The 12,944-nt window shown below is 45.1% G+C and overlaps 1 protein-coding gene across 10 annotated transcripts in view; it reads right to left on the reverse strand.

Moving 5' to 3' along the window:
* The window catches only part of LOC121275843 (thyroid hormone receptor beta), a 238,376-nt gene that overhangs the window by 16,817 nt on the left and 208,615 nt on the right, over positions 1-12,944 (reverse strand). For all 10 annotated transcript variants that reach the window (XR_005942575.1, XM_041183544.1, XM_041183543.1 and 7 more), the window contains one exon: positions 5,207-5,465. Coding sequence is in view for 9 of the 10 variants with exons in the window: in XM_041183544.1 (XP_041039478.1) it covers positions 5,207-5,465 (259 nt within the window). In the remaining variant the exon portion in view is untranslated. The remainder of the gene's footprint in view (positions 1-5,206; positions 5,466-12,944) is intronic.

Here is a 12,944-nt window from a genome sequence, read left to right on the forward strand (position 1 = left end):
TAACAAAATGAGCACTCAAAATCTGCTAAATTCAGGGGGCTAAAAATTTGATAAGGCCAGTTAATGGGCATGGGAGTGCAATATGTGGTTGCCCCATGCCTGATCAAGGTGATGCAGTCAGCACACAAACATCATGCTGCCTGCTCATCTCCTTGACTGTGATGGGCAGTCCAATACTAATTATGTTGCTGACTAGCTGCATGCTCAGTGTGTGGCTAGCATGAGTTAAAGCTAGCCACTTCTTAAAGGGCAGGGGCATTCAGGTGCAGCAGCTGTTGAAATAGTCTCCAAAAGTGTTTCAGGGAAGGAAAAAGACTACCAGTGAGCATCAGGTCAGAAAGAAGGCTCCCAGGTTCTCTAATGTGGCACTGTGGGCCTTGGGCCAGGAAGTGGAAAGGAGGAGAGAGAACTTCCGCAGCGGGGTCTGGTGGGCCTCCAAGCCCTCGCTGTGTAGTGAATGGGAGCAGGTAGTCAGGGAGCTCAATTCAAGGAGTCTGGCCTGGTAATCTGGATGCAGTGCCACTAAAAAGTTAATGACCACATATGGCTGGTCAAGATCATCTTGCCAATGTCATATCTTAACAATTGCACCAAAAATCTCACACACTGCTCAATGCAGCAACAATAACCAGGACTCATGCCGAACATTCAGATAGTCCAAGTCCCCCATACCACTTGTCTATCCTGCAAGCTTGACACCCACATCTCTCAGGTTCTACAGTCTGCCAGCTATTCAACTATAACAAGCACATTACCCAAACACATTGCAATGTACTCACTGACACTTTCCTTCTCTCTTGCAGGACAAAGTTACACATAACAGGAGGGAGCAGCAGGGTATTGATTGGGGACAGGTACGCCTGCATCTCCTGAGCCCCTGGAGGAGATGGTGCTGTGAGTTATTGGGCTGGCAGTGATTGAAGGCATTGCAATCAGTGTCACCGAGACCATCCAGGATGCTGGCATGTTGCTGTCTCTTGCATCTTCTTAAATCCCACTTTGCCCTTATCCCCAAGCTGCAGATGGTGTGACCATGGACCCCTTGCTTTCCACCCGACCCACTTTCCCTTACATCAACCCTCCCTGCCTGCATGCATTCAGATACACAAAAGCTGCCACCACGTCAACCAGTGCAGCATCACCATGAAGGGCACAAGCAAAAGCAGAAGTCTGATGATGAAGCACCATCACTTGATCTGACACTCAACACTGCCAGTTTGCATACAGGCACTGTGCAAAATTTTGAGGTCAGTACGGATTTGGGATCTGCATGTGGTGAGTGGCCAGGTATAAATGAGCTCTAGCCAAGCTAGGGGTAAAAGATAGCATGTGTACCAGTACCCTGGAGGGCAAGGTGGCAGATGAGTTCTGCTGCAATGGACTTGGATAAGGATTTTGATGGGGCAACATACAAGGGAATGCTAACAAGCAGGCACACAGAGTCACTTGGTGCACTGACAAACCAGCCAGTTGTCACTATCCAGGGACATGGGGCAGTCCAGCTTGGCACAGGGCTTCATGCAGAGCTTGGAGCCCATCCTTTCCACCAAGGAATTAATGGTCAACCCCATGCCAGCACTTGGAGACCCAGCCATGACACAATGTTTGGTGGCCACTGTCTCAACTTCCATTACAGCACAGGCAAAAGCATCCAATGACTAAATGCTGCAATGGAAGCTCAGACTGAGTCCTGTGATCCATTCTTGTTGCCATGCAAGCCCAGCTTGGCTCCACACATGTTCAGACTGCTTCATCATGGCTGCAAATCCCAGTGCTCAAATGGGCTTGCAGACTCTCACAGCAGTCCAGCAATCTGTGGTGTTTTATCAATACATTGCAACCATCATGCTTATTTTATCTTCCTTCTACCATTTCATAAGATTTTACATTGATTCATTTTTGTGTCTGCTTAGGAATCAAAGGCAGACAGACCTCTGAAGGTACCTAGGATCAGATTTACTAAGGAATCCAAAGCCCTTGCCTGTGAACTTCCTCCTAATATCTCCTTTCTTGGCTCATTACCCAGTTTTTCCATACACTTGTGAGAAGAATCTCAGACTGTAAAGTTTGGCATTGTAACTTTTCAATGTTATTACGGGTGTGATTTTGGATGTTACCATAGGCATTAGGGGCATGTGGCTGAAGTATGTAGCTGGTGACTTCAGTCAGCATGTAATGCAATTTTGATTCTCAGTGCCCACTCTTAAACATGGACAACTGAATAGACATTCAGCAGCAGGAAGGACCCCTCAGCGTTATTCAAAGGGATCATAATTACTTTCAGGTCACTTACTGATTGATTTCTATTGGCTGTTGCTAAGTTTGTAGAAGTGGTGTGAATTTTCTATCACTAGGATTAAAGTTTGTGAAGTCAACAGGAAGTGGTGTTGCGTATGGTGAACATCTCGGTTCTCACTTCAAGGCTTCTGCTCAGACCACTTGCTCCCAGTCATGGGTGCTCTAGTTCCCATTCACCCTTGGCCTGCAGCATGGCAGAAAGACACAGAAGAGGACAAGCTGCTAGCAGAGAAGGGAGAAGATGGAGGGGAGAATGACTGTCAGCAGGAAGTCTTATCAACACAGCTTCTATGGGGAGCATATCCCTTACCTCAACCTTGGTGAGAAATAGTGTGCACAATGTCTCTGTTTTATCTCTCAGGAAGTGCTCACTAAAATCTGACAACTCTTGTAGGCAGACCTCAGAGTAGGTCAAAGGTGGTACTGCCAGTAGCTGTGAAGGTGACCATAACCATGAGATTCTTTGCATGGTAACATCTCCCAATCTGCCATCCATCGCTACATAAGGGAGGTGACTGACAATTTTTACATAAGAAGAAGGAAGTACATGGCATTCCTCTTGAACAAAGAGAAGCAGACAAAGCATGCATGTGGCTTTTCCAGGATATTGGGCTTCCTCATGGTGTAGGATACCATTGTCTGCACACACATGGCTTTGCCAGTCCAGCATCTAAATGCTGAAATCTATCACAATTGGAATGTAACGTTGTTGGCATATGCCTGCTTTCCTGGAAACAATCATGATGGCTTGATCTACCAGCCATAAGGGGGCAAACTTACTTAAATGAAAATCAAATATACGGCCAAGGCCTGTACAAGAGTTTGCAGAGTGCTACCTTGCATAGACTGAAGAAAGGCAAGTAAAATTAGGATGATAAAGAAAGCCAATTTTGCAAGCCGTCAAAAAATGCTGCTTGAATTTTACACCCTACGTTCAGTCTGATTCAACAGTATTGGCCTGGAAACAGAACCCCAGTCTGTGAATGGTCCCAAGGTTAGATCGTTGGCCAGGGTCAAGATTTCATCGCTGTGGATGGTGAAAGTTTTACCCTGTACCAGATATAGTGATGATTATGGCAAGAGTCTCCATTTTGTTCCTGGACAATTTTGTGAGATTAGGCTGGATGGCTCCTTTATGGCTAGCACAGACATGATCAGTTAAATAGCTTTCTTCTGTGTCACAAATTTCTATGATTCTATGCTTTGTCATCTGTTTGAGTTTCCATTTTAGATTTGAAGTGAAGGCTTTCTATATATTCAATTTGACGCTTGGTAGTACAGAACTTGAATATTGCTGAAAAGAAAGACATATTGCCGATGCTTTTCATCGAACTTGTAACATTGCTTATTTGCACTTGCTAGAAGCAACATACATTCATACACAGGGACCCTTTCCCTGCAAACAAAGGAATATGTTCAAGCCTTGCATCTTTTTTGAATTACCTGGGGACTTAGGGAGCCTATAATTCCCCATGGCAATGCTTCGACCAATCAGATTCAAAATGTCAACCAATCAGCACCTTTTCTCCTGTAGTAGAAATTGTAGCCATGGTTTGAAATTCAGTATTCATGCGTTTGTCCTGATGAGTGCAAGATGAAAAGCATCGGCAACATCTCTCTTTTCAGCAACACTCATATTTAATTCCTGGCATTTTCTTGCCTTCTCCTTTCATCATTAACTAGTTGCAAATTTTACCCCTTTAATGTCAGAACAACTTTTAAAAAATATTGCTCTTGGGGTGTGAGTATCACTGGCAAGGCCAGCATTTATTGCTTATCCCTAATTGCCTTTGAGAAGGTAATTGTGAGCTGCTTTCGTGAATTGCTGCAATCCATGTGGTGTGCGTACATCCAAAGTGCTTTCTGTAGGGGTTTGATACAACTGAGTGGCTTGTTGGGCCATTTCAGAGGGCAGTAAAGAACCAAACACATTGCTGGAGTCAAGTGTAGGCTAGACCAGGTAAGGTTAGCAGATTTCCTCCTTGAAGCACAATAGTTTTATGATCATTAATGAGACAAGCATTTTTTCCAGATTTACTAATTAATTGAATTTAAATTTTCCCAGGTGTGGTGGTGGGATTTGAACTCACATCTCCAGAGCATTGGTCTTGATTACAAGTCAAGTAACATTATCACTATGCTAATGTCCTCATTTTCTTTACTGCTTCATTGGGATTCTCCCTTACATCCTGGTTTTCATTTAAACAGCTTATCGGCCATTCAACAATTAACTGAGCTTCTTTCAACGCTTGGAAAATCTGGGTTCTTTTCCTTTTCCCATCACCTTTTTTTTATTGGACTATTTTTTAGTTCTGGAAGGACACTGCTGAAAAAGGCAACTTATGTTTCCTGCCTCCAAACTCTAACTGACCTGTTGTGTATTTCTAACATTTTCCATTTTTGCACAAACCTGAATTTCTTGATCTACAATATTAAAAAAGATTTCTTGGAACATAATTCTCTGTAACACCAACATCAAATTGCTTTCATTGTCACGTCATTGTAGATTATCTGGAAAATGGTACATGTAACATTAGACTAGGATGATTAAGAATGCCATACAACACTGAAGGTCAGATTACTGACAGTAGCAGCTGGGCAGCTTTATGAAATTAAACTCTGAAATGTTGGATGACAATCCATTGCTTGGGTAGATAATCTGGGCACCATTTATCTAATTGTAACCCCCCTGCACCAGGTGAGTGGAAGTATAATACTGTATTTGTTCCATTATTTAGCTATGAAGCAGCTAAGCAAAAGATAAAGCCTCCACCATGAAGCATTCAGTATTTGCCTGAGTGTTTCTGCAGGAACACGTCAGGTTTGAGTTACTGCACAGAACTCTTAAAAGTAGTAACTAATTTGGAATAAAATGTTTTATAAGACACTGTAGAAAAGATCATTATACCTGAAGACATCAAAAGCACAGCCTGGAGCAGAGCCACTTCACTATCATCCAAGTTGAATGCAGACAAAGATATTCCCAGATCAAAGATTGCATCAGATACAACACCAAGGCCTCCATTTTTTAACTGTTCTCTTTTGACAGCTATCTCACCATTCAAAGTTAAAGTCTCACTCTCAGGGTCATAGCGAACTGCTGCCCTAAGGGACATGATTTCCATACAGCAGCCTTTCAGAAGAATTATCTGGTCTTCACACGGCAGCTAGAAAATAAAGAGAGAGGAATCAATCTACACCAGAAAGCATTATTTGTACTCCAGCACCGATATCATCACATTTGACAGTTTAGTTCGAAACTTAATAATGAGGTTTTGTTGAAATTACAAAACAACCGAAAGAAAAACACAATGCCAGCAGAATTAATCACTAGCAGAACATTCAAGGAAAACACAATCAGGATTTATATCATTTATGTAGGACAAGAGGGGGTTTTATTTATTTTCTTCTAATTTTTGCCTCAGGAGGATGCTCATTTTGTTGCGGGCTTCTTCAGCCTTTTGACCATGTTTAATTGGTGACTCTGCAGAGTTTATTCTGAAACTGTGGACAGCATGGCCCAGCAAAGCCCCAGCCATTGTCCGCAGATTTAGCTTTGAATCTGTTTGTATGCAGCTGTAGTAAGTGGTTCAGATTCCCTCAAAGTGAGTGTTCATAGGAACCAACACCCAAGTAACTGCAGTTTAATCTCAGAGCTATTCAAATATCTGTACTTTTGTAGCTCACCTGTTCGGTACCATGCAATTTCAAAGTAAGGGATTGTTCAGATAGGGGCCAAAGAGGGACACAGGATTGTCTGTCTCCAGTCTGCATGCCTAAACTCAACAGCAGACAAACCGATAAGATTTTCAGTCTTAAACCTAATATTGAGGTTTCCAGTTGACCCATAATGTAACAACGGTGACGACACTTTGAAATAACTTTATTGGCCATGAAGCACTTAGGGAGGTCCTGAAGACCTTTATAAAAACACGTTCTTCTTCTAAACCATTCTAGTCACTTTACTGACAATACCAGAAATGTTTTCTCCCTTCTCCTACTGCCCTTCCGAGGGCACTGGTTTGATTTCATAGGTGCTCACCAGCACCTCGTACGAATGGGCAAGCTTCTTGTGCGAGTCTACACAGCGGCTGGAATCTTCTGGTTCCACCTACAGCGAGAAACTTGGAGGCCGAGGGAGCTTAATTTGGCAGGAAGCCAAAAATCAGTTTCCCGTTGGCGGGATGAGCTTTTGCAAGGTCATCCATGCTCATTAAAAGGCCAGCTTGCCTAATTGAGTGCCCTCTCCAAATTAAGTTCTCTGCCAGCGAGAAATTAGAACTTTCACAATTATGACTGCATATAAGCGCGAGGTAGACTTCTTCCTGAACTTTGGAGTGAGTAGCTGCTGTTTCGTCCTTCTTGAGGACCGCTCAGAGGTCAGCCTATTGATTGAGATCTGGTGCCGATAGTCCAAGATGCGCAAAGGCTGGACAGGGGAGACAGGTTAAAGGGGGAAGGGTGGATTGGAGGCTGGACAGGAGAGGCAGGCGAAGGGGGGGGATGGCGGGTGGCAGGGGAAGTGTGGAGCAGAGGCTGGACAGGCAAGGCAGGTCAAGCAGGGAAGGATGGAACGGAGGCTGAACAGGGGAGGCGGGCTAAGGGGTGGAAGGAAGACAGACCGTCTGAGTCTTGTTTAGAAGGGTAAGCATGTCATGCATGTCATGGTTCTAGGGCAGTGGAAGGCCTCTCTAGGCAATAAGCATCATAGGGAAATAGGTCTAAAGATTGAGAGTTCAAGAATTTGGCCCTAAGGGTTTGAACCAAGGTCTGGAGCTGCTGTACATTTTGTACTGACCGCATCCTGCTGCTGTGAGAGGCAAGGATGAAGGGAGGGAGTGATGGAGGGAGGTGGATGCCTCCAAGGGGCATGGATAGTTGATGGCAGCAAAGTCCCGACTTTAGACCTCCATTCTCCTGGGTAAATGGCCATGGCTGACGAGGCTTATGTGGTGAGTCTTTCTATGAAGCCAAGGTAATGGTCTCTTTATAGAAACTCTAGGGTAATGGAGGCAAGCTGAATAGTGTCTGATGGAGGGTTCTTGCACATGGCTGTCATCACCCCGGTCAATGCACAATGGCGCCATGCAGAGTCATGTATGAATGGCAGGAACACTCATCTCTGGTCCTTCAGGATGTCCTTCACTTGGAAGGGGTGGAGTGGGGATGCCATGTTGAAACGGAAGCCAGGCACAGGGCTTAGCATTGGCTTTGTGGCTCAGAGATGGAGGCTAACCTACAAAGAATTCACTCACTAGCTAGATCACCACAATTCATTCACAGATCCACTGAGTCCTAGATGATGCAGGCTCTAGGCAACTCTGTCTTTCTACTGGCTCGTCCAGATGGAGGAGGAACCAGCACAGGTTGGCCTAAGGCCAAGAGGGTCAATAACCTGAGTAGCAAGAGGCAATGGGGCTTGTATATCAGCACAGTTTGGCACATGCAAAAGATCGCACTACCAACAGGGCTGATGTTAAGTAGTGCAATTTAATTCTGCTATCATAAATCAAGGTACATGAGAGCAAAGTATAATGTCTGTTACCGAAAACGGAGCTGGGGCCTGCCAGCCAGCAGAGGACAAAAAACCATTATAAAGGATAAGTATTGGCAGCTTACTGTGCCTGGAATCTGTTAGCTATTAGATTGTCATGGGCCTGCCCACCCATGGATGGAATGGTGGAGCACAGGTCCGAGTGTATTTCCGGCATCCACAGTGTGTTTTGCTGGACATGGATCTCCAAGGCAGTCACCATCTTTTCCATGAAGGCAGCCAAGCGTTCGCATGCCGGAGTCACAACAGCAAACAGAACCTTCGGTCCAGTCTGCACATTGTTACAATCCCTGCTGATGTTAGTATTGCCCAAGTGGGGGCTCATTTGGGGGCAAAAATCCTTGAATTTAAGTGGGATCTGTGAATGCTTAAAGAAATGAGTGCATGGAGGTACTGGGCATAGGAACAGGGTTTGCTGTGAAGTATATTATACTAGTTGGAACTCAAAAATGGCTGACTGTTGCTAAGACTTTTCTGGGAGTAGGAAACTTAACAGCGGAGTATTTGAAATCCTTGACGAAGGCTACACAAACAGAGGCGTTCACCCCCCATCTTCTCACCCGAGATGTAATTCTCTGGATTTTTGGCCTTCTGCTATGCAACTTCTATCCTCCCACCAGCCTAAAAATTGGGGCTGGGCGGGAAATGGCTCTTAAGTGGTCAATAATTGGCCACTTAAGGGCCTCAACTGGTGCAAGGGTGGGCTTCCCATCCGAGGCCTTGCCCATCCCAGCACAAAATATCGCGGTGTCGTTGGGGCGGGTGGGAACCTGGAGGGTATCCCGTCCCTTCAATTTCTTGCGCCTCCCACCTACAACCCGCTGGTGGGGTAGCGTAAATTGTGGCTATGGCTGTTTTTTGGCTTAATGTCACTCCGACGTAAAGAGGGGAAAAAAAAGCCTTGTTACAAGCTTATTTTTAATGAAAACTTTTAGCATTATGTTTAGCTGTTGTTAACAAACTGGTTCAGTTAATGTGTGGCCCTCAAACAGATTGTGCATTTTAGCTATCAGGCCACTCATGTGGAATCCCCTGCCGCCTCCAGGAGTGCTGACGAACCTCACGCTTCTCCTTGTGTAAGTAGTGAAGCTGTTTCCTCATTGTTATGATATTGAGCTTCCTGAGTCAATGAGAGAAAACATTGGAACAAAAAAAGGCATTAATTCCTCCCCCTCAAAATATAAAACTGCTTATGGCCAGGATTTTACCTTGCTGGGCGGGTGCTGTGGGCAGGCCCGGGAGCGGTTACGAAGCCGCCCACTGCCCACGATTGGACCCCAACACCGACTTCACACTGGCTGGCCAATTCATGGTCAGCCAGCGTGAAACACATGCTGCAGCGCTCCGTGTTGCTGAGGTGGGGGCAGGAGAAGGGCAAGCGCGGAGGTTCGGGCGCGTGTGCAGGTGCGTGCAATGAAAGCTCCCTGAGACACAGAGCCGCCTTAGGGAGCTGAAGATTTATAACATCAAAAGTAAAAAGTTAGCAATGTCAAAAACATGTCCCCTCATGTGACAAAGTCACACAAGCAGGGACATGTTATGAATGAATTTTAAGAATTTTTATTTAATTTTTAATTGCTATTGGAAACTTCATCCTGCCCGTGAAGGCCGTTTCCTAATAAAACCAAAGGCCGCTTGGCCTTTTTGCCTGCCTGCCTACCGTAAGGTTGGATGAGCAATGAAAAATTCAGTTCGCCTTAATAGGTCTGTTAGTTATCAGCGGGCGCATGCCCGCCAACTGAAATATCGCGCGAGTGCGTGATGATGTCGGGATGCTCACCCGATGTCATCGTGCATCATTTTACGCTACAGTGGGTAGGGCATGCGCTTGCCTGCTTAGAGCAAATTTCTGCCCTATGTATCTGCAACAGCAGCAATTTGGTCTTGCACAGTTGCTCTTCTTGTTTTTAAAGTTTATTTTTGGCATGTTTTTCATTGATCCTTTTGCTCATTACTACCTTTCCTTATAGCAGCATTATTGCATTCTGTAGGCCTAACACTAAACTTGACGGGTAAGGGTGCACCTTGGCTGCTCCACTGAAGCCCAAGATTAGTCTGATGTAATTCTTAGGTGGGCCTGCAAACAGACAACCAGCATACTCACATAGTACCAGCAGGACGCAACTTAAATATACATATTGGTGTCCAATGGCATTGTTGGATCCTGCTTCCAATTTTCAGGTAAAGGGTGGGGAGCTGGGTAGGGGCAGGACTTTGAGCCATGCATGTTCTGTCCATTCTGTTCAGGCATGAAAGGGCCTTATAATGCTCTAAAACAAAAATAAAAATACCTGGAAAAACTCAGCAGGTCTGGCAGCATCTGCGGAGAGGAACACAGTTAACGTTTCAAGTCTGTATGACTCTTCAACAGAACTAAGTAAAAATAGAAAAGAGGTGAAATATAAGCTGGTTAAAGTGGGGTGGGGGGGGGGAGGGGTGGTGGGTGGGACAGGTAGAGCTGGATAGAGGGCCAGTGATAGATGGAGATAGCCAAAAGATGTCATAGACAAAAGGACAAAGGTCCTACTCCCCCTTAAACCAGCTTATATTTCACCTCTTTTCTATTTTTGCTTAGTTCCGTTGAAGAGTCTTACGGACTCGAAATGTTAACTGTGTTCCTCTCTGCAGATGCTGTCAAACCTGCTGAGTTTTTCCAGGTATTTTTATTTTTGTTTTGGATTTCCAGCATCCGCAGTTTTTGGCTTTTATCTTATAATGCTCTTCCTGACTCTACAAAAATACTGCAGTCCATGCTTCATCCTCTTTGGGATTGGTTACCCTTCCCTCACAGCCCTGGCCCAATTGCAGATTCAGTGTGGGAGCCTGGTTATCCCTCTCCGTCCTGAAACCATTGAGCTGCAGTGAGAAATCCATTTGGTGTCAACAGCATTCAAAATGAAGCCCCACCCAAAAAATCATTTGGGCCTCCTGGTGCTGGCTTTGTGGAGGTCATGGGGCTACTCCAATGACTTTGTGAGCTTTCCAGTTGATAGTTACAAATTGCCCCCATTGTTTGGTGAATAGGAAAATTAAGCAGATTGAAATAATGTTTGAGGACATCTTGAAAATATTCTTACTCTTCTCACTGCTTAAAATGTACCTCATTGATAGAGCTTTTAGTCACCCGTCCTAATATCTCCTTCTTTGGCTCAGTGAGAAATACCTTGAAATATTTTCCTGCATTAACGGTACTGTATAACTACAAAAATAAAAACAGAAAATGCTGGAAAAACTCAGCAGGTCTGGCAACAGCTGTGGAGAGAGAAACAGTTAATGTTTCGAGTATAGGCTCGAAACGTTAACTCTATTTCTCTCTCCACAGATGCTCCCGAACCTGCTGAGTTTTTCTAGCATTTTCTGCTTTGATTTCTGATTTCCAGCACCCACAGTATTTTGCTTTTATCTATGTAAACACAAGTTGTTTTTGACATGAATAGCACAAATTTAAAGGATGTTGCGTACTGGCGTTTCCAAAATGCATTAATATCTAGTGGCCTTTCCAACTTCAAAGAATGGCAATTAGGTGGCTCACATCAACAACAACAACTTGCACTTATATAGTGACATTAAAATAATTAAACATCCCATTGTGCTTCACAGGAGCATTATGAAACAAAATATGACACCAAACTAGATAAAGTGGTACAAAGGAAATGTATGGTGGCCACTAGCAGAGCCAGGAATACTGGATACAGAACCATGACTCCCCTGCCCACAAACCCTCATGCACGCACACACACAGAAATGGCTATGTGCTTAAGACCTACTGATATCAAAACAAGCACAGCATGGAGCACTTCTGCAATTGCTTTAACCACTTCATTGATTAGGTTTAAGTAATAGCAATAATAACTGTACTAATAGCTAATAGGTGTAGTTATATATTTAGCATAATATTGAACTGGAAATTATTTCAAATAACTGAGACTGGTACTAGCCAATAAGACTGGTAGGACAACAACATGTAACATGAGGGCGGCGTCATAAGTACACAGACAGGTCTGATAGGACCTTTTTAGGAGGGCATGCTTGGTGACCTGGAAATAATCATGACCAGTATTTAACCAATCAGGCTGGAATAGTGACTGTTTGGAATGCCCAGCCTTTAAGTGGTTGATTTTGATATAATTCATTTTTGAATCGTCTGGATTCAGATGGTCGACGAATGCCTGTGAAAGCTGAGGTGTGGCACTGCTAACAGTGCGAACTTCAAAATACTGGACCTAAGGGGGTCCAGTACTGAAACAGGGACAAATGAAATTGTACTGTCTGGTACAAAAAAGGTGCTGTTGTGAAACATGTCAACATGCTTTCCCACCGACGTGGACAGACGATACCGCAGGCTCCAAGAGCCTGGCGGGATGGCCTTTTAACTAAATGCAGATGTATTACAAATAGTTCCCTGCCAACCGATGGTGGGAAATGCCATAGGGGACCAAAGACAAAGGCCGTAATTTTCCAAGCCCGCTGCTGGCAGGCGTGAAAGGTGGCGTGGGTGGAAAATACGGCAGGACCTGCTTCATGATGACGTGATCGTCCGCTCAGCCCGACGACGCTGGGCCGTGTTTCCTGCCATTGGTTGGCGGGCAGTTAATTGTAATACATCAGCATATAATTAAAAGGCCATCCTGCCAGGCTCTTGGACCCCCTCCGTATTGTCCATCCACATCAGCGGGACATGGTTCACAACAGCACACAGGCAACGAGCACTTGGCGGCCTTCACTTTAGGGGAACTGAGGTGAGTGAGCAGCTGCATTCTCCACAGTTTGCCTGTTGTTTACAGGCCTCAGGGGCACTCGGGGCAACTGATGCCTGGCCCCAGGGCAATTGCTGAGGGGGGTGGGGTGTCCAGGGGCAAGCGCTGGCCAGCCTCAGAGGCGACTGCTGACGGGGTGGGGGGGGGGGTTGTCAGGTGCTACCCTGGCGCAACATCTCATGCACAGCCAATCGAGGTGGGGGGCAGGGTATGTGAGGGAAGTGGCTGCACATTAGGGATACCTGTATAAACTGACCATGCCTCTATAAGTGACAGATCAGGCACAGCCACAGTGATATGATTCTGGTCAGGCTCCCAGCCTGCCCGCCCAGGCA

The sequence above is a fragment of the Carcharodon carcharias genome, chromosome 3 (genome assembly GCF_017639515.1).
Source record: "Carcharodon carcharias isolate sCarCar2 chromosome 3, sCarCar2.pri, whole genome shotgun sequence".
NCBI classification, from domain to species: Eukaryota; Metazoa; Chordata; class Chondrichthyes; order Lamniformes; family Lamnidae; genus Carcharodon; species Carcharodon carcharias.